General features: G+C 37.6%; 4 protein-coding genes and 1 long non-coding RNA gene across 6 annotated transcripts; 2 read left to right on the forward strand and 3 right to left on the reverse strand.

The window, feature by feature from the left end:
- Nucleotides 1-880: 880 nt before the first annotated feature.
- LOC111782906 (uncharacterized) lies at nt 881-1,967 on the reverse strand. Its single transcript, XR_002813222.2, has 3 exons — nt 1,786-1,967; nt 1,598-1,656; nt 881-1,505 (listed from the first exon to the last, which is right to left on the reverse strand). It is a non-coding gene; the product is annotated as an uncharacterized LOC111782906 (long non-coding RNA).
- Nucleotides 1,968-2,097: 130 nt separating this feature from the next.
- LOC111782904 (DHHA1 domain protein) lies at nt 2,098-5,335 on the forward strand. Of its 2 annotated transcripts, XM_023663745.2 has the most exons (7): nt 2,101-2,348; nt 2,441-2,539; nt 3,243-3,588; nt 3,735-3,869; nt 4,263-4,345; nt 4,691-4,796; nt 4,891-5,335. In XM_023663745.2, exons 1-7 carry the CDS (start codon nt 2,200-2,202, stop codon nt 4,966-4,968), a joined length of 996 nt encoding a protein of 331 aa, XP_023519513.2. In that variant the 5' UTR covers nt 2,101-2,199; the 3' UTR covers nt 4,969-5,335. The 2 variants fall into 2 exon arrangements, with proteins under 2 accessions (XP_086976673.1, XP_023519513.2); XM_087120547.1 differs by lacking the exons at nt 4,691-4,796; nt 4,891-5,335 and adding an exon at nt 4,569-4,683 and having other exon boundaries at nt 2,098-2,348.
- Nucleotides 5,336-5,379: 44 nt separating this feature from the next.
- NAC057 (NAC domain containing protein 57) lies at nt 5,380-7,178 on the reverse strand. The gene is made up of 3 exons (XM_087120548.1): nt 6,882-7,178; nt 6,500-6,777; nt 5,380-5,901 (listed from the first exon to the last, which is right to left on the reverse strand). The coding sequence occupies exons 1-3, from the start codon at nt 7,036-7,038 to the stop codon at nt 5,587-5,589; spliced, it is 750 nt and encodes a 249-aa protein (XP_086976674.1). The 5' UTR covers nt 7,039-7,178; the 3' UTR covers nt 5,380-5,586.
- Nucleotides 7,179-7,728: 550 nt separating this feature from the next.
- On the reverse strand, nt 7,729-9,468 carry LOC111783400 (putative pectate lyase 2). The gene is made up of 3 exons (XM_023664326.2): nt 8,398-9,468; nt 8,097-8,226; nt 7,729-8,013 (listed from the first exon to the last, which is right to left on the reverse strand). The coding sequence occupies exons 1-3, from the start codon at nt 9,180-9,182 to the stop codon at nt 7,789-7,791; spliced, it is 1,140 nt and encodes a 379-aa protein (XP_023520094.2). The 5' UTR covers nt 9,183-9,468; the 3' UTR covers nt 7,729-7,788.
- Nucleotides 9,469-11,650: 2,182 nt separating this feature from the next.
- LOC111782778 (protein argonaute 1) lies at nt 11,651-18,805 on the forward strand. The gene is made up of 22 exons (XM_023663582.2): nt 11,651-11,900; nt 12,705-13,363; nt 13,466-13,674; nt 13,765-13,914; nt 13,998-14,131; nt 14,263-14,372; nt 14,543-14,649; nt 14,745-14,883; nt 15,000-15,116; nt 15,357-15,464; nt 15,550-15,621; nt 16,066-16,188; nt 16,277-16,442; nt 16,521-16,780; nt 16,867-17,009; nt 17,122-17,184; nt 17,275-17,338; nt 17,455-17,590; nt 17,771-17,844; nt 17,952-18,046; nt 18,208-18,239; nt 18,363-18,805. The coding sequence occupies exons 2-22, from the start codon at nt 12,710-12,712 to the stop codon at nt 18,578-18,580; spliced, it is 3,174 nt and encodes a 1,057-aa protein (XP_023519350.2). The 5' UTR covers nt 11,651-11,900; nt 12,705-12,709; the 3' UTR covers nt 18,581-18,805.
- Nucleotides 18,806-19,476: the final 671 nt, after the last annotated feature.

Here is a 19,476-nt window from a genome sequence, read left to right on the forward strand (position 1 = left end):
GCCATCAATGTATGTATTTATATTCCTAAAATAAATAACGGCTTTTTTTGAAAATGGATCTGAGGGAAACAATGATCTCTGTGTACGAGCTTTAGCTAGAATTTTCTTTAAGGCCTTTAGGGCCTTGGCGAAGCTCGGATCTGGATTGTGCAACTTCCACAAAGATCACCCTGCCATCCAAACTAAACCAAAGAGTTTCCCCCTTAGCCCCCATGAAGCTATTATACTTGAAAATAACATGCACCGAAAAAATTTAAGACAAGATCATCAAAGATCCTTTTTCTTTTGAAAAAAAAAAAAAACCACAATCAGTTGGCACAGATCAAACCCTCCCAGCTATAAGCTAGATTTCAAAATTAGTCTTTTTTGCTTGAGATGACATCGAAATTTTATTCATGGAATCCGAGATAAGAATATCTTATCAATTCATGTTTCCCAATGAGAAGAGGTGGGGAGGGCAGATCCACCGAATAAACCTGAGAATAAGTTCTTTGACTATTAATTTCGACAAACATAGTTGTCATTACAGAATTGGAGGAAACCACCACGAGGCCAAAGAGTGCCCCATATTTAACAGTTCTTCGGCCAGTTATGGAGCTCGGATACACAAATCGTTCGTTAAAAACACGCATTTACAGAAATACGTATTGTTTGAGTCTACTTCAAAATAAATCCTCCTTATAGCAAGGTCATTAAACAGTGATGGTTTATGACAAGTCAAGCCAGCAATTAAGGTTTGACCATGATATTTCTCTAATCAATTCCCTTCTAGTTCCATAATAAATTTTACTGAATTTTATTACAATTGACTACATCATGTCGAACATTCTAGAAACGTTTGATATTTCCGTTATAATGTTCCACAACTGGGAAATGAAGCAAGATTAATAATACATGGATCTTCGATGCTACCCTCCTATCTAGATATCTATTCTCTAGCTAAATTTATAGAGAATTTGAAGGGGTTTTTTGCTGCTTGTGTAATGCCCAGACTGGAGTCCATCTATAATTTTTCGTAGTGTCTAGTTGTGCATTCTATAATTGTATATCATAAGGTTGAGGAACTGTACTACAAAGGCTTGCTCAGGATGGCAGTTAACGGAACTGAACTTCGCAATTACTAGATTATAGTCATTTAGAGCTCTTATAGATGGATCTGTCTTCGGCTAAAGGAAATATACTTATGGACAGCGAATCACATTCATTACAAAATCACAGTGAATAAGAAAAGAGCATTAAGATTGGCTAATTCAAATGAGACATCACTTCGCGACGCACACTTTGAGCATCAAGTGGATTTTGGCGATTAAGTGAACAAAAATATAAATTATGAAGACTAAACGCATTTGTAAGAGGTTAGGCAGAGTGGAGATTGCAGAGATGGAGGTTTTAAATTACCTGGCGGTGCATTCTTTCAATAGCTTTTTGAGATTCCTCTTCAGTAGCATAACGGAGGAAGGCAAATCCTCTTGCTCAATCGGCTACCTTATCCATCGCCAAATTAACTGAAACTTATCACAATTGGTAATAGTTAGCGCCAAATATTAGCTATTGAATTGTATTAACAAAATGCACCAAATATCAGCTAGTCGACGACCTTATACGAGTTGATCAAAGCATTTCGCAAGCTCTCTTCAGTAATCTGGAATGAAAGTCCTGCGCGCGCGAAGATGGAATGATGCAATAAATCCAAATTATCTCCACAGACATCGTTACCAAAATTACGCCTAAATGAAGTCCAAAATACACAATTGAGAGAGAAAATCAACCACTGACGTAGAGAACCTGCTTGAAGGCGCGCATCATCTTGGAGAAGGCGAAGGTGAATAAGAGACGCATGCCACTGGAAAGAACGGTGAATCTGAAAATGAACGAGTCTTCTTCATAGAGAAGAAGGGGAGTGGCGTAGTACCGTAATTTTTTCACCAGTCCCCTTCTTAAATGGATATTATTGTTATTATTTTAGGAAGGATAACTAATTTTAAAATTTTGGACTAAATATTTTACTTTGTTTATAATTTGCACGGTGAAAACTTTTGAAAGTATATTGACTGCACGGTAAAAATAGGTATAGTAGACGAAGTGAGTGGAACTTATCGACTCAACGTGAAGGCGAATATTGGAGGGAAAGAGTCGAGAATCTTAAGATCGAGATTTGGTTGGATGAACAGAAATTTGTAGGGTTCGCTTCCTTTCATCATGAATTCCGTGAACACAAAATCTACGGCGGTGCTCTATCACTATCCATGTCCCGACGGCGCGTTCGCCGCTCTCGCAGCTCATCTCTACTTCTCCGCCGCTTCTCTACCCCCTCTCTTTTTCCCCAATACCGTCTACAATCCCCTCAGGTCGTCTTTTCTCCTGCATTCACCTTCAACCTTGTTGCTTAAACTCTGCACAAACACTAAACTTCACTTTTTAATTCTACTTTTTCTTTCAGAACGGACCAGCTTCCCCTGCATCAAATTGACGACGTTTATCTTTTGGATTTTGTGGGGCCGTTTGGATTTGTTGAGGACCTATCTTCTAAAGTTAACAGGTGTTTTTGATGTTCCATGCCCCATTCTTTATGGTTCTTTTTTTGCTTTTGATGAATGTGTAATGTCTTTCGTGTGAGTGATTCTGAAATGATTAAAATTACTTTTCATGGGAGTGATTTTAAAATGATTAAAATTACTTTTCAGCTCCATTAAACTACTCTAAACATGCTTTCAATCGTATAAAAAAAATATTGTGCTGTTTTTGAGTGATTTTGTTAGAAATCGGGTATCTCTGCAATTGGATGATATTGTTCACTTTGACCCTAAGCTCTCGTGGCTTTGCCTCAGACTTTCCCAAAAGACATTTCTTGTTTATAAACCCATTATCTTTCCCTAGAGCCTCCATCCCAACCATCCTCAACTGAATTAACCATGTCAAAATCACTACTTAAAAAGATGTCCTTTGTGAATTTGGTTAGTTAATTTGGTTAATGCTGCAATCCGGGATTAGGCGGGAAATGGTTGATGCAAATCTGATGTTTGTGTTGGTGTCTGTAACTTTGAATGTTATGAACTTTCGCGTCTAACTCTAATCTCCTTGAGTCATTTAGAAAATTTCTGTAGAACGAATCCTGTGGGTATCATGGAACAAGCTGAGCTGTTCCAGTTCCATGGTGGGCTCTTTTTCTTAATGTTATTTATTAAGTTATTATAGTTGCTTAGAAATTAATGCTCTTTTTCCCTTTTTTATATCTCCTCAAGAGTGGTAATACTGGACCACCACAAGACGGCTCTTGAAAAGTTCAGCGATGAGTCTTCATTTGGTGAAAACGTGACTAAAGTTATAGATATTCAAAGAAGTGGTGCTACAATAGCTTTTGACTATTTCAAGCAAAAGCTAATACAAGATGCTCACGGGAACTTTGAAGTTGGTTCTTCCCATTACAAAGTGCTAGATGAATTTGAGCGCATGAGGAGACTTTATGAATACATTGAGGATGGCGATCTTTGGAAGTGGAGTCTTCCAAATAGTAAAGCTCTAAGCAGTGGTTTCAAAGATTTGAATATTGAATATGATACCCTTTTGAATCCTAACTTATTCGATCAGGTAATTTCTCCATTTTCATTATCGGTTTTTGAGATTGTTCTCGCTCTGATAGTTATCTGATTTTCTGATACCTGAGGATGCGTGGCTGTTCAAGCTTGTTTGTCTAGACATCAAGTGTCCTCTTCATCGCTTATGTGTTTTTGCAGTTACTATCTCTGGATATGGAGACTATGATTAGTCGAGGAATAGCAAGTTTAGCACACAAACAAAAATTAATAGAGGATGCTCTTAATCAATCGTATAGCATTACACTCGGTGGTGGAGCTTTTGGACGTTGTCTGGTATGGCCACTAGTTCCACTCTCATTACCTTATATACATCTTTCTAGCAGAATTGAAATTTGTTATTTATCACGTTGTCTGAATTATTAATAAAACAAGTAGTCGTTCATGTTGGCTTGATTAAAACTTGTAAAATAGTTGCTATGAATTCAAGCAACCAAATGTGTTTGAGGTCTTCGTTCCTGGTCACGAGCTTTATTTTTACTGAATTTTGCTTTTCAATAGGCTGAGTTCTTCTATACCAAATGAACAATCATCAATTCATGCTGGTTGGTGCCCTTTAAATTATTTAAGAGAGTGGAGCTGGAAATTGGAAAATAATTAAGGTTAAGAAATAGGCCAAAATGAAGAACCTTTACATTCTCTGATTTTGTTCCTCTCCTCTCCCAATAGGCTGTGGATGCAGATTCTATTTCAGAACTAAGGAGTGAATTAGGACACCAATTGGCTACCAAGAGTCAAAATTCAAATTTAAGGTAGGACAACTGTTCTGCTTATATGATCTTACCTGCGCTTAAACTTACATTATGATGGTATCTACATTGGTCATTGTTCCTTCACCTTTACTTCTGGAATGTCTTGTTTCCTTTCTTCTTTTTGTTATCTCTGGCTGTGTTCTTTATTGATTTTGTCGTATGAAGGCTTCAAGTCTCACTCATAAAACATGTAATGGCCTTAAGTTCTTGTTTTTAATGACAGGGAGGTTTAAACAAACAGCCTATCGACCCATCTTCTAAGACTAAAGATAAATGTTTTCAATTTCTCCTCAATTTAAAAGACAACTTTTGCAGTTTATTTCCTTTCACTTTGAATTCTTGCAGAGGCATTGGGGCTGTTGTATACCGAGTCTCAGCACTTGGGAATGACCAGATGTTGAAAATAAGTCTCAGAAGTGTTCGGGACGAGGACACAACTCGTATCTCACAGGTTGAATGCTTCGTCTTATCTATAGAAATCAAACATTTATCCAATGAGCTAATAATGGTGATGATTGTTGAGATCTCAACCTCTATGCTTCCAGGAATTCGGAGGTGGGGGCCATAAAAATGCGAGCTCCTTCATGTTAAGCTCAACAGAATTCCAGAAGTGGAAGATTTGAATGTCGCACACAAGTATCTGCAGTCGTGAAGTAACTTAATGGGACTGATTTCATCTTTTCATTCAAGGTAATGTTATAGCCATGTGACATAGCAGCAGCCAGAGTCTGTGAAGATTGCTCATTATAACCCGTCCCTCATCTCAAAGATTTCATCCGGGCGGGATATGAAATAATGTTAATTTCTGAATTTATACGTGGAATGAATAAGCTGTTCTAAATTATACCTACACGGACCAATCTCGGCAGCGTTCAAGATGGCTCGACCGTGAGGCAATCTTGTGAAACTGGACTATGGTTTCCTGTGAACTGCTTGTAGATAATATGGATAGCTTTATAAAATTGAAAAAAAGCGAAAGGAATCAGTATATATTGCTGTTCTTCTTATTGAAGTAAACACTGAGAGGTCAGAGATCAGATAAACGACCAAAATATATTCCATAGGGTCTTGTTCATAGATGATTGATTTGACCCTACAGAACTCACCCACCACACCCAGCATCCAAAATACATAATCTACATATGGAAATTGATAAGTCTGACCACCCTCGAGAGAGAGCTGGTTGGTATGGATTATTATAGTAAAGAAGAAAATTAAATGTGTAAAAGTTATGTATGGTTTCAATGGGTGGTGAAAGTGAGGTGAGAGAGATCGTGGAGGGCGATGGGTGATGAATTGGAAGCACACCATGCATCTTCTGTAATGAACTGCATCCATGAATCGTCCTTTTCTTCTTCCTCGACACAAGAAGACGAAGGTGGTGGCATGAGAACATCAGGGGATAAAGTTTCGTAATCATTGACCAAAGTTTGTGAGGTTGAATTTGAGTTGTCTATGAATGACAAACTGCTGCTGCTGCTTTGCCCGCTTAATTGTTCTTCCACTTCCGAACATATTCCATTTTTCTTGAACACTCTACACAAAGCGTAAGAATCCTGCAACCCAATACACAAAAACACCCCAATTTTCATCTCCCTTCTCATTTCTCTCCACTTTTCTATTTTTTTTGTTTTCTCCCTTAATCTCCAATTTAAGCATAAAACAACTGGTTTGAACAGATATCTTTCGTTAAGTTATTAGAGGTGGTACTTAATGAAAAAAACTCGTGCAGTAGAGTGGGATGATTTTAGTGATGGGAATAAAGTGAAAAGTGGGGAGACATCTTCTTACACCAAAAAAAAAAAAAAAAAAAAAAAAGCAAATGATAGGGACTTTTCTTTCGGTTCATTTTGGTAGTTTATCATTTTTAATACGATGAGGGAATCCAACTCTCAGAAATAGAATAGATCATCTAAGATGCTGGAAAGACAGAATCAAATCACTGGTTTGTGTGTGTGAGTGTGTGTTTTAAGTCGTATGGGATACCACTTTTGTCTCGTTTGCCATAACAAAACAAAACCCCAACTCAAACTTTATCACTTGAAAGATGATGGTAGAAGTAAGGAATATGTACTCAGATCATTAATTTATTTTGAAACCGATAGATTCAAAAATCTAATCAACAATAGAGTTTAGTTATTAAGGTATCAATACCTGAATACCAGAGCTGTCTTCACAATCCTTGTCGTCGAGGCGATATTCATGCATGACCCAGTCGGTCCTAATGCCTTGAGGGGCTCGGCCTCTATAGTAAACAAGTGTTTTTTTCATCCCAATGGCACGTTGATGAGAAGTCACTCGCCTGTCTTTTCCAGTTGACTTCCAATACCCCGCTCTCGTGGCTCTGTTTGTTCTAAACCCATTTGGATACTTTCTATCTCTCGGACCAAAGAAGTACCATTCCGGGTCTCGACTGGGCAGAAATGACTTTTCTACAAAAAAAAATATGATTGTTTCTAGTTTCTCAATTTCAAGTTTTCAAAAAAAAAAAAAAAATTCCATAAAATTAGTAGAGGGAAAATTGAATTGAATTAACCTGATAATTCCCACGGCTCGCATTTGTAGAGATCGACCTCTGGAATGATATCAAGCTCGATTACTTGGCCACTGATCTTCCTCTTGAGATAGTAATTCACAAGCTCTTCATCGGTGGGATGGAACCTGAACCCTGGAGGCAACCCCACTGGCGCCATTTCTTTCCCCTGTTCCTTACCGACAACTCTGGTTATTCAGAACCGAACTCTTTTCCCACATCGCCAAATTCCTATCTATTTATATATATATATATATATATATATATATAAATGGGACTTACTCAGAGTGCCTTCCTCTCTTTGAGTATCCTTTTCTTTTCCTTCTTTATTATTATTATTTTTTTTTTTGGCCTCTCTCTTTCCCTTCTTTCTCTTTTGCAGATTCTTGGACAAACGTTTCACAGAAGCCCTTTTGCTTGTAACTTCACACCTATAGTTTGCCTTTAGTTGCTTCTGCGCTCACCTTCGCGCCCATGATTCACTCAAAATCACAACTACTGCAAAATAAAGAGATGGAAGAGGAGAATGCGTGGTGTCTGCCTGGCATGCATAGCAAGCCGAAGACAGCCTCGGTCAACCTGGCACCTCCTCTCCTTCTTACCATAATACGTATTCCTTTTGTTTACATGTATGATGTAGTTTTAATTGACCGTAATTGGAATGTCGGCACCGCTCGCGTGCTCTGTCATTCATTCTCCTTACGCTTATTTGTTCTTGTTTTTTCAATATTCCTTTCGATCCTTAAAGGTTGTTTGTTCAAGTGTGTTCTTCAATTTTTCCCCTTTCTCCTTCTTAATTAAGTGTGTGTTTGAATATCGCTTCTATATTGTATCATAATGCTTCTTTTAATCTCAGTAATTGTTATTCATATAATCTCTTACACCATCAAAATTAAAGTTCGTATAATTGTCAACATCTTGATTTTGACGAGCAGCGTAGAGCCCCGGAGGAGCTTGTCAATGATCTCACCCACTTAGCATCAGCCACTGGAAACCGCTGCTGGGCGCTGTAATTTGGCTTTACGCCTCCTCGCCCCACACCTATCTGTCCAAAGGAAGCTCCGTTTTCAAAAACGTCTCTTACGGAATGAAACTTCCATTTTGCCGCCTCTACTTTCCCGGTGCTCCATACAATCTGCCATTGTTATTCACACAAAATAAATTCAAATCTCTAATCGATATTTTGTAAATTTCCATTTTAGTTTATGTCATTATTGCCTGTTTTGATTTTGATGCGATGAACAGGTTGGCTTCACTCTTGACGCTTGGATTCATGCTCCCTCCAATTGCGTATTGCGTCCATCCTTGGTACAAATTGTTCGCCACGTGGGCATACCCATGTCGGATCCTATAAAACAAAATGATTTTAATTTAATACCATGTTAATCACCCGTCACACGGGTTAGTTAATTCAGGGAATGATCCTGAATTTATAATTAAAAAATACCAACACTATCTAGAAGTCGCTTGAAAGCTTAGGCTTAAAGTAGACAATATCATATCATTGTGAAGCCTTTACCTGGGCATCCTTTGGTTGCAGTTGGGTCCAAAATGGTTATAGACCACAGTGACTCTCATGTTCTTGTCTCGGACATAGCCGTCCTCGTGGCCGAGAAGAATAACCTTGTCTTGGTCGCGGAACCAATTGTTGGAAATGGTGATGTCAGTGGAGCCTCTGGTGACGTCGAGAAGCCCATCCTCGCAACGGTACAGTGTGTTGTGGTCAATCCAGACTTTGGAGGCTGAAACTAAACGAATGGCATCGCCATCCACGTGTCCGAGTGAAACCAACTTGGAATTAGGGCCCATGACTTGGCCTGCGCCCTGAGCCTTGCAGTGGTGAATGATAAGGCCGTGGATAATGATGTTGGTGGCCTTGGAGACCACCAGGCATGCATTCCCGGAGATGTGGACGCTGGCCCCTCGCCCGTCGATGGCTGTGTAGCTGCTTATGAGAAGCGGCTTGTGGAGAAGGATGTGCATGTCTTTTTGGAAGGTGATCCAGACTTTGGACTTGATCATTGTGGCGCCGTATCGGAGTGTACCTGGGCGTGGGTTTATAGGGTCGTCGCTAGGGTCGGTGACTTGGTAGCGTATGAGATTTCTTCCGACGTTGTTGGTCATTTTTCCAACGAAACCCACCGAGCAAACGCCCAGTTGTTGCCTGTTTCTCCTCCAGTACGGGTTCGATCTCCAGCATCTGTCAATGGCGTTCATCTTCAACCCATTGCCTTCTGAATAAGAAACTGCGGAGAGGAGAGTGAGGGAAATAAGAGACAGAACAAAGAGTTGGGTGGCGCCCATTTTTGGTTGATTGTTGCTGCTGTGCTGAAGACTTGTGAGTGCGGGGGTTTGATTTTATATGAACAAACTATGAAGACAGTGGAGGAGTTATTAAATTTTATTGCATTCCTTCAGCTTTAAATTCTTCCTCAACTGGTTTTAAATGCTAGTGGGAGTTGCATTCATATGAAAACTGTTTATTTTTTATTTTTATTTTTTTCATATTTTAACGTTGTAAACTTGTAACTTCTTCATTCTGCTCCTCTTTAATTAATGTCTGATAAATGACATTATTTTGGGGAAAGCCAAAATTTTGTTCCATTAGATACCTTGATTTTATGGAATTTTCAATATTTCAAAAAAAAAAATAAAATATTTATATTATATTCAAAATTAGTAACGATTCAATGGATACGTAGATTCACACCTAATATCGGTCAACTTCATAAATACATAGAAATATTAATGGAAGAGTAGCATGAGGACAAAAATTTCATATCCCAACACTGTTTATAAAATCAATTAGTAACTTTATTTATATATGACATCAATTACAAAATTGGGATATTAATTACAAGTTTTGGATCACTTGGAGTCCAGTGTAGGCCCAGCGGGCCAAACATTGTAACCCACAATCAGACTTTGGGGACCCACCCTCTATGCTTGTCCACGTGCCTTCCACGTTCGCCGATGACCAACTCAAACGGATGTACACTACAACTAATTTCCCCAATAAATAAATAAGTTAGCAAAACAAAATTAAGAGCATATATTTATATGTTTTAAACACGGTGACAAAATCTTTACAATGAAAAGCTAGTTTTGTTAAAATCAATTTTTTTTATTCGTCTTTGGAAATTCTGATGACTTAAAATTTTATAAGGAGAGATACATAAGAGAGCCATGTTATACACTCATACTCATGAATAAATAGGTCAATTGGTCGAGTTAGTGGACTCGATGTCATTTTTCAAACCATAGTCAAAACTAAACAAAATAATAATAATAATAATAATAATAATAATAATAATAATAATAATAATAATAATAATAACTTGCCAAACATATATTTAATCCACTTAATCAAGTGGATTATGGCTGGGATAAGAACGTCCAAAGTTTTTGTCCGGCATGCTTTTCCTTTTTAATCAAAAATATAAAAATGATAATGATAATGATGTGCGTTCATTTAAAGTGAATAAGGACATATGTGTGATTAGAATAAAAGGCGAAAAAAAAAAAAAAAAAATATAGTGGAGAAGATTTAATTTGATTGGACATTTATTAAATTTACGAGTTAAAAAGGTGTCTAGTAGGGTGAACTCAACTTGCAAATATAAATTTGTTGGAGTTATTTTTCATAAATTCCATTAAAAAAAGAAAATAAAAAAATAATTCTTTATAGGCCATATTAATTTTAAAAATATCAACATTTGATTTTAAAAACTAAATTCTTAACATATTATAGGTAAGCCACTCATAATTTTTGCTTGCTTTAAATGTAGTGTATTTGATTTAAAACAATAATTCTATTATAATTGGTTGGTTACATTACTCAAAATTTGAAAAATTCATACCATTATTAGATGTTATTATCACTTGTCACATTCATTTATACACCAAATCAGAAAATCAACAAAATGTTATTTATGTTATCATTTTTTTTAATTTTTTTTAAAGAATGTGATTACTCGTGAATGTAATAGGTTAAATCCATACAAGTTATTTGAGAGTTTGTCTTTTTCTATGAATACAAAGTTGCAAATTAAATTTAAATTTAATATTTTTGGTTATATTAAAATTTTAATTTCATCCAATAATTTTAATTTATTTTTATTAATTCTCTCACGGTGTTTAACAAAAATAAAAAATTAATGGGTGAATAATTTTGTCAAAACTAAATAAAATTAACAAAAGTATAATTATATAAATTGGAAAAGAGGGGGAATTAGGCTGATTGAAAAGGATTTACAATAATAATTATCGCGAGGTGAGACTAGGGGTAAGTAATAATGGGAACGGGACTACGGCGGAGCTTGAAGAACAGTCGCTGCCAGGCAAGAGATACGTGTCAATTCGGGAGAGCGAGTAGAGAAAGGGAGATTTAAAGGTACGGAGAGAAACGCCGCAGGGGATAGTGGGATGGTGGTGTGATTAGCCGTTGGGGGCCAATCATGTGAAGTTCGGACACTACCCGTGTATCCAGTTATCCCGTTCCGTTCCACTTATTGGACGGGCCCACCACCAACCTGGAAATGACACATAAGCAACACTAAAGACTTCCCACGTAAAACGGTAGACCAGTCACTGTCTTGACATATGCCACGGAGGACGAGAGGGCTCGGCAATAATTAAAATTGTTTTTTAATTTTAATTTTTTTTTTTTTTAGGGGAGAGGGATGGAGTTGTCTTTTTCCAAGACCTGCTCAGTGCTTTATATGTAGGGTGTGGGTAGGCATTATAGGGTGTTCTTCCAAAAGCAAGTGAGAGTAACAAAAAGTGTAGTGTAGTGTAGTGTAGTGTAGTGAGTGGAGAAGCGAGGCGTAGGCGAAACCAAGGGCTTTCTCTCTCTCGGCTGTTGTTCTTTATTATTACCTTTCTCTGGCTCTCTCGTCCTGTAAAGCAACGCGAAGCGACGCTGCGGTTTCAGTGGCTCTCTGTTTGTTTCTTTTTTTCACTACTCATTTTTCATCACATCGCTACCGGCGCTTTTCCGGCCACCATACTTGCTCGTCTGAGGTTAATCATCAACTAATTTTGCTTTTAGGTTTTCGCCGTCTTTACTCGTTTCTTCCATTTCTCAATGCGTTTGGTTTTTTTGTCTGATTTTCCTTTTGATTAGGTTCCGATTTCCTGCTTTTACATTTTCTTCAACTGTCTGTGGATCTACTCTATGTTTCTGTGGTCTTTGCTTTGCGAGTTACTTTCTCATCTCTGTCGTCGGATCTTTCCATTTCTCTCCTCTTTTATTTTTCATTTTTTCCTCTTCATAACGGTTTTTTTTTTAACTGGTTTTCTCTTCCGTCGGTGTGAGATCGCTAGATCCTGTTCAGCCATTTACTGATTCCTTCTTACTTTGGACGTCTTCCAAACCTATTGTCTTGTGCTTGAGTTAGGGTTTAATTGTTAAATGTTCGTTTTCGCGTCGACACTTTGGCTGAAAACTATTTTCTATAGTTAGGGTTCGACTTCTTCTCTTTTTACATTTTTTTTGTGTGGTGGCTCTTACGTGAACGCTTATTTGAAGAAATACGAGAAGCAAATACTGTGAAGTTACTTGATCTATATTTGATATTTATGTTTCAAAAACCTCCAAATATCAAACATTAGAGAAATATAAGTTTATTTTCTGTTTGTGAAAGCAACAGAAAACATTTTCTGCTCGTGCCTCTTGGTTTTTACAATTTTACACGTATTTATTCATTATGAGTGCTTTTATTTCTGTCTATCGTTAATAATAAATGTCTTGATAGAATAACTGTACTACTTTTAGACATTATTTTTCAATTCTAACTTTTCGGGTTCAACTCTCCATTTTTGTAGTGATCATGGGGAGGAAGAAGAAAACTGACGGTGGTGGTGAAAGTTCTGAGTCTCAGGATGTTGGTGGTCGTGGCTCCCAACGATCAGCTGAAAGGAGAGATGGTCCACAGCAACACGGTGGCAGTGGATATCATGGTGGAAGAGGTTGGGCTTCTCAAGGGGGACGGGGAGGTCAAGGTGGTGGTCGTGGCCGAGGAACATCTCAACATCAGCACTACGGAGGACCTCCGGATTACCAAGGCAGGGGTAGAGGTGGGCCATATCAGCATGGAGGACGCGGTAACTATGGTGGTAATCGCAGTGGCATGGGTGGTGGCGGCATTGGGGGAGGATCTTCTTCTGGTGGACCATCCAGGCCACCAGTTCCCGAGCTGCACCAAGCAACCCCAGTGTATCAAGGTGGGGTGACTCAGCCAATGTCATCTCTGGCGAGTTCTTCCTCCCACCCACCCGATACATCATCAATTGATCAACAATTTCAACAAATTTCCATCCAGCAGGAATCTTCTCAAAGCCAAGCAATTCAACCTGCACCACCATCTAGTAAATCTATGAGATTCCCTTTGAGACCAGGAATGGGTAGCTCTGGCATAAGGTGTATTGTTAAGGCTAACCACTTCTTTGCTGAGCTGCCGGACAAAGATCTTCATCAGTATGATGTGGGCATTCTCTTCTGTTCTGCTGCTCATATATTTTCTATTCTGCTGCTTGTGTTTTTTTTTGTATTTTAATCCTACACTGACATTTTCTGCTGCAAGTAGGTTACTATTACTCCAGAAGTCACTTCACGTGTCTATAATCGAGCTGTAATGCAACAGCTAGTGAACTTATACAGGGTCTCTCACCTTGGTAATCGTCTTCCAGCCTATGATGGAAGAAAAAGTTTATACACAGCTGGTCCTCTTCCTTTCATATCAAATGAGTTTAGAATCACTCTTTTTGATGAAGAGGATGGATCAGGAGGACAAAGGTGCCTTACCCTTTTCCCTCTTTGAATTCTTCTTGTGTCTATGCTTTTTCTCTTTTCATTCTTCCTGATGATTTGCTACTTCTGGTGCAGACGGGAAAGAGAATTTAAAGTTGTGATCAAATTGGCTGCTCGTGCTGATTTGCACCATTTAGGGCTCTTTCTGCAGGGCAGACAGGCGGATGCCCCACAGGAAGCCCTTCAAGTTCTGGATATTGTATTGCGCGAATTGCCTACTTCAAGGCATGTCTATATTACTACACACCTGTTACATGGTTTTTAGTTCATTGGATTGAATTAATGAATGAAATTGCTTGATCTTCTAGGTATTGTCCAGTGGGCCGATCATTTTATTCTCCTGACCTTGGCAGACGTCAGACAATGGGTGAGGGGCTGGAAAGCTGGCGGGGCTTTTATCAGAGTATCCGTCCTACTCAAATGGGCCTCTCTCTAAATATTGGTATTAGCCCCACTGTCTGTTCTTTGCATTTTATACTTCCTAAAATGGAAGGCATGGAGATTATTTTTTCAGTTTACATTTCTCCCTTCATGTTTTATTTCAGTGAAGTGACTATTCACTAATGGATGCAGATATGTCATCTACTGCTTTCATAGAACCTTTGCCTGTCATTGATTTTGTGACTCAGCTTCTCAACCGTGATGTGTCATCGAGACCATTATCTGACGCTGACCGTGTGAAGGTTGGATGCTTCTTACTGTTTAGGTCATGGTATTTTATTTTACAAGCTCGTTAGACTGCTAGGACTATTTTCAGTTGTTCTTCTACGTAATTTTGGTATGCTATGGTTTTTCATGGAATTGCCATTTCTACAGGAGGGGATATTCTCTAATTTTTTTAAATTAATTTCAGATAAAGAAGGCTCTTCGAGGTGTTAAAGTTGAAGTGACACACCGTGGTAATATGCGCAGAAAATATCGCATAACTGGTTTGACATCACAAGCAACACGAGAGCTAACGTAAGTAATATTTTTCACTTGAATTGAAAAGTCTTGCCTAACTAAGTTTGTATTATATTGAACTTCACCGCTTATACTAATTGTATTTGTACTAGTTTCCCGGTTGATGAAAGAGGTACTATGAAATCAGTGGTCGAGTACTTCTATGAAACATATGGGTTTGTTATTCAACATACTCAGTGGCCTTGTCTTCAAGTAGGGAACCAGCAGAGACCTAACTATCTACCCATGGAAGTAACGTTTCTCCTTATATTTCGCCTTACTGGTTGAATATTTAGTAATGGCTAATTCATGTTGTGTGTCCCATTATGTATATTTGAGTTTTATCATCGAAAATGTTTCTGATTCAGGTTTGTAAGATTGTTGAAGGCCAGAGGTATTCCAAAAGGCTCAATGAAAGACAGATAACTGCTCTGCTCAAGGTTACATGCCAACGACCAAAAGATAGAGAGGAAGACATTATGCGGGTCTGGAATAGCTTGCATCTTTAATAAATCTCAATTTATATAATTGGGTGTAATTTCTTGGAATTTAGTTTCTGCTTTTATCTTTTTCCTCTAAATATTATTATAAGTTCTGTTTCTTTCTACCTTTCTTGTTTTTCGATGCTTCATTACCTTGCTTGCTTTTTCATAGATTTTAGAGTTTTGGTTATTCATCTTTAAGGTTGACCATCGTTAAACTTTCTAACGTTCTTTTAATTACAGACGGTACGTCATAATGCATATCATGACGATCCATATGCACAGGAGTTTGGAATTAATATAAGTGCTAAGCTTGCGTCTGTTGAAGCTCGTATTCTTCCTGCACCATGGGTAACACATCTAATTCTAGTATAATTGAGCTGCGATTGCTGTCTGATTTTCATAATGTTCTAACGATAATTTCATTCCTTTGCAGCTAAAATATCATGAGACCGGCAGAGAAAAGGATTGCTTGCCACAGGTTGGACAGTGGAATATGATGAATAAGGTACTTCCTGTTGGGGAATTAATATATTAGAGGTTTTTTTCTCCTCTCTGGTTTACATTTTTGTTGCTTTGTCTGAAGCTTTTAGTTTCTTGTTTCTGTTGTTTTGGTATGCTATAAGAAGAGCATTAAAAATATTAGTCATTTAATATATTATGTGTTTTATAGTTTAAGCACTAAGAAAGTTTTATGTATTCTGCAATGAGTGAGATGCCACATTCGTGTTGATGAAAAGAATTCCAGATTCCTTGTCCATGGTAGGTATGTTAGTTTGTTTGAGAGAGAAATGTCCCTTCCCCCCTTTCTGCTGTAGGTAAGATGACTTGAAATGCTTGCTTGGGTTGTTTTCACTAATTATGCTGAATGATAGTCAATTCATGGTTCCAGAGTTTATTTATGAAACGATAATCTGACCTTTTTATCTATGTTGATTATGAGTTATTGCAGAAAATGTTCAATGGTGGTACTGTAAACAACTGGATGTGCATAAATTTCTCTCGATATGTGCAAGACAGCGTTACTCGTGGGTTTTGTTATGAACTTGCTCAAATGTGTTACATTTCTGGCATGGTAATAACCTTCATTTATTGCCTTCAACAACTAGTGGTGAGATTTCCAACGAAGTTTTTAATGCTAAAGCTTTGTACGATGGCTGTAGGCTTTCAATCCAGAACCAGTGATTCCTCCTATTTTTGCTCGTCCTGATCATGTGGAAAAGGCCCTTAAAACTCGGTACCATGATGCAATGAGCATTCTCCAACCCCAGGGCAAGGAGCTTGATCTGCTTATTGTTGTTTTGCCAGATAACAACGGATCTCTTTATGGTATGTCAATTACTGTCTTTGTTATTTACAATCTTGACGTCTTTTAATTACTTTTTTCTTTCGTCATACTTTTTGCAGGTGATTTAAAACGAATCTGTGAAACGGATCTTGGCCTCGTTTCCCAGTGCTGTTTGACTAAACATGTCTTCAAAATGAGTAAACAGTATTTGGCCAATGTGGCCTTGAAAATAAACGTAAAGGTTGGGGGAAGAAATACAGTACTTGTTGATGCATTATCTAGGCGCATACCCTTGGTTAGTGACCGCCCTACCATTATATTTGGTGCCGATGTAACTCATCCTCACCCAGGAGAAGACTCAAGTCCATCCATTGCTGCTGTATGATCATAGGCACCTCTTTTTGTTTTATATGCAACTGTCTAATCTAAGCCGCTGTTAAGTTCCTAGTATTATTTTGTCAATAGGTTGTGGCTTCTCAAGATTGGCCGGAAGTTACAAAATATGCTGGTTTGGTCAGTGCTCAAGCCCATAGGCAAGAGCTTATCCAAGATCTTTTCAAAACATGGCAGGATCCTGTAAGGGGGACTGTAACGGGTGGAATGGTCAAGTATGAGTTATAAACCTAGTACTTTTAGTGCTTTTGTCTTCTGGTTGCATATTGAACTTGTCTTAGTGAACTGGTGTGTTCTTATTTATTGTCCTCCTCTCTCTGGTGACAGGGAACTCCTCATCTCCTTCCGTAGAGCCACTGGACAGAAACCTCAGCGCATTATATTTTACAGGCATTTTCTTTTATTTCTAATATTTTGTCAGGTCGTGAATAAACATTATTTTCGATTTGTTTGATGCTATTCCAAAGTTTTATGTTGCAGGGATGGGGTTAGCGAAGGACAGTTTTACCAAGTTTTATTGCATGAGCTGGATGCCATTCGAAAGGTAAAGATTGCATGTGTTGATGCATCTTCAATATGATTTGAGAGATACTGTTGGTTTGATGTATTTTTGTCAATTTCTCTGACATATTTTTTCCTTCTGAATCTATTCATTTTTAGGCATGCGCTTCTCTAGAACCAAACTACCAACCTCCAGTGACTTTCGTTGTTGTACAGAAGCGTCATCACACTAGGTTATTTGCTAATAACCATTCTGATCGCCACGCTGTTGACAAGAGTGGGAACATATTGCCTGGTAAAGTATAGTATAGCTAAATCGTGCGAGTAGAGTTTATTGACTTTTTGACATTTGATTAGTATGGAAGTAGGAAAAATTGGAGTTTATACATGCATGTAGAATTCAATTAATTAATTGCTTATTCTTTTGTTTTTGTTTTTAAAAATGATTTTTACTCTACTGCCGGAAATGTGTCAGGTACGGTCGTTGACTCCAAAATTTGTCACCCTACGGAATTTGACTTTTACCTGTGCAGTCATGCTGGAATCCAGGTAGAATTATATATATATGTAATGAAATATTTTATTGTTTATAGAGATGCCATATGCGGCGATGAAGACTTGTTACATAATTTTATGTTTATGATACTGGTGACCAGGGTACAAGTCGTCCAGCTCACTACCATGTTCTGTGGGATGAGAACAAGTTCACAGCTGACAGATTGCAGACTCTAACCAATAATCTTTGTTATACGTGAGTTGTTTTTCTCAAGTTCCTTTTAAAATTCTGAGTAATTCCAACTTATCTGGTTCTGCTTTAATTAGCGCTCAAAGATTTCATGCCAAATCTTTATTATTATCATTTTACATGTGAGATTGGCTTTTAATTAAATATGGGATTTTCTATTTCTGTAGGTATGCAAGGTGTACTCGCTCTGTTTCTATTGGTAAGTTTCTGATTCACTTGATTTGAATTTGTTCTGCCCAACCACGTCTGATCCATTAACCTTAAGATTTATTTTCTTTCCCTTGTTCTTCATGGTTTGTTAATTTGGTGTAACCTTTTGCAGTGCCCCCAGCCTACTACGCTCATCTTGCTGCATTCCGAGCTCGTTTCTATATGGAACCCGAGACTTCTGATAGCGGGTCAATTAGCAGTGATGCTGCTGCTGGACGTGGTGGTGGTGGTGGTGGTGCTCGCAGCACACGGGCACCAGGGTTGAATGCTGCTGTTCGACCTTTGCCAGCTCTCAAAGAGAATGTTAAGAGGGTTATGTTCTATTGTTGATGTGTTTTACTACCACTGGTTGTTTCACTTCAAGTGTCTTTGTTTAGTTTCCGGAGCTTTGGTTTGAATTTGTGGAACTTCCCACTTGTGTATGATGATGAACTTCGGTATTTGTTATTTTGTGTGTTACAACTCATTGGTGGCTCATGCCCATGCCCCCTACGGTGACATGCTTTGCCGCCCATTCGAGAACCTTATAATGCCATATACTGCTTTCAACAACTATTTTTACGGCTTTGTTTGGTTTAATCGTGGATGTCAAAATCTTTGGGCCAATTTTTAGGGTAATACCATTTTTGTTTTGTTTTTTTTTTCAAAAAAATAAATTTAATGTTAGTTTTCTTCATTTTAATTATTGGGCTTATAAATTTGGCCGAGTGAGATTGATTCAGGTTGTTAATTATCAGTTTTGAATTTTATGAAATTAAAAACGTTTATATGATTTGTTCCTCTAGTTAAATAAATATGACTCAGTTTGTTTGATATGCCTTTGTGCACCATTATTCTTCACATTTAAGTAAACTGTTTAATTATAACATTTTTCACATTCATTCACTAATGGAATTTGTATATATATTCCATGTATGTAATCGAAGAATCATAATTTCACGAGCTTAAAAGTTGAATCCAATCATAAAAAAGTTCTATGTTTATATGAATTTTAACTGTAATAATTAATTTAAAGATTTATAGAATATTTGAAAGTACAAGGATATACGCTTTATTTATTAATTTATACTTCTCTGTTGTTTTTTTAATAAAAAATAAAGAATTCTTGTGCGTTAGTTAAAAGATAATAATAATAATAATAATAATAAGGAATAATGAATATCACATTAAGCTTGTTAATCATGGTAACGCCAAAAAGCCTAAAAATTGCATTTGTATCTTAAGAA

Source organism: Cucurbita pepo, chromosome 20, assembly GCF_057944985.1.
Source record: "Cucurbita pepo subsp. pepo isolate OVF chromosome 20, ASM5794498v1, whole genome shotgun sequence".
Lineage (NCBI taxonomy): Eukaryota > Viridiplantae > Streptophyta > Magnoliopsida > Cucurbitales > Cucurbitaceae > Cucurbita > Cucurbita pepo.

Coding starts and splice junctions, on each gene's coding strand:
- LOC111782904 (XM_023663745.2), top strand. CDS start 2,200: ATGAATTCCGTGAACACAAAATCTACGGCGGTGCTCTATCACTATCCA. Junction 2,349..2,440: donor ACCGTCTACAATCCCCTCAG/GTCGTCTTTTCT, acceptor TTTTTCTTTCAG/AACGGACCAGCTTCCCCTGC. Junction 2,540..3,242: donor CTATCTTCTAAAGTTAACAG/GTGTTTTTGATG, acceptor TATCTCCTCAAG/AGTGGTAATACTGGACCACC.
- NAC057 (XM_087120548.1), bottom strand. CDS start 7,038: ATGGCGCCAGTGGGGTTGCCTCCAGGGTTCAGGTTCCATCCCACCGAT. Junction 6,778..6,881: donor CGAGCCGTGGGAATTATCAG/GTTAATTCAATT, acceptor TTTTTTTTGTAG/AAAAGTCATTTCTGCCCAGT. Junction 5,902..6,499: donor AAGACAGCTCTGGTATTCAG/GTATTGATACCT, acceptor ATTGGGTTGCAG/GATTCTTACGCTTTGTGTAG.
- LOC111783400 (XM_023664326.2), bottom strand. CDS start 9,182: ATGGGCGCCACCCAACTCTTTGTTCTGTCTCTTATTTCCCTCACTCTC. Junction 8,227..8,397: donor TGCAACCAAAGGATGCCCAG/GTAAAGGCTTCA, acceptor TTTGTTTTATAG/GATCCGACATGGGTATGCCC. Junction 8,014..8,096: donor TCGCATCAAAATCAAAACAG/GCAATAATGACA, acceptor TAACAATGGCAG/ATTGTATGGAGCACCGGGAA.
- LOC111782778 (XM_023663582.2), top strand. CDS start 12,710: ATGGGGAGGAAGAAGAAAACTGACGGTGGTGGTGAAAGTTCTGAGTCT. Junction 14,650..14,744: donor CAAGCAACACGAGAGCTAAC/GTAAGTAATATT, acceptor TATTTGTACTAG/TTTCCCGGTTGATGAAAGAG. Junction 18,047..18,207: donor ACCAATAATCTTTGTTATAC/GTGAGTTGTTTT, acceptor CTATTTCTGTAG/GTATGCAAGGTGTACTCGCT.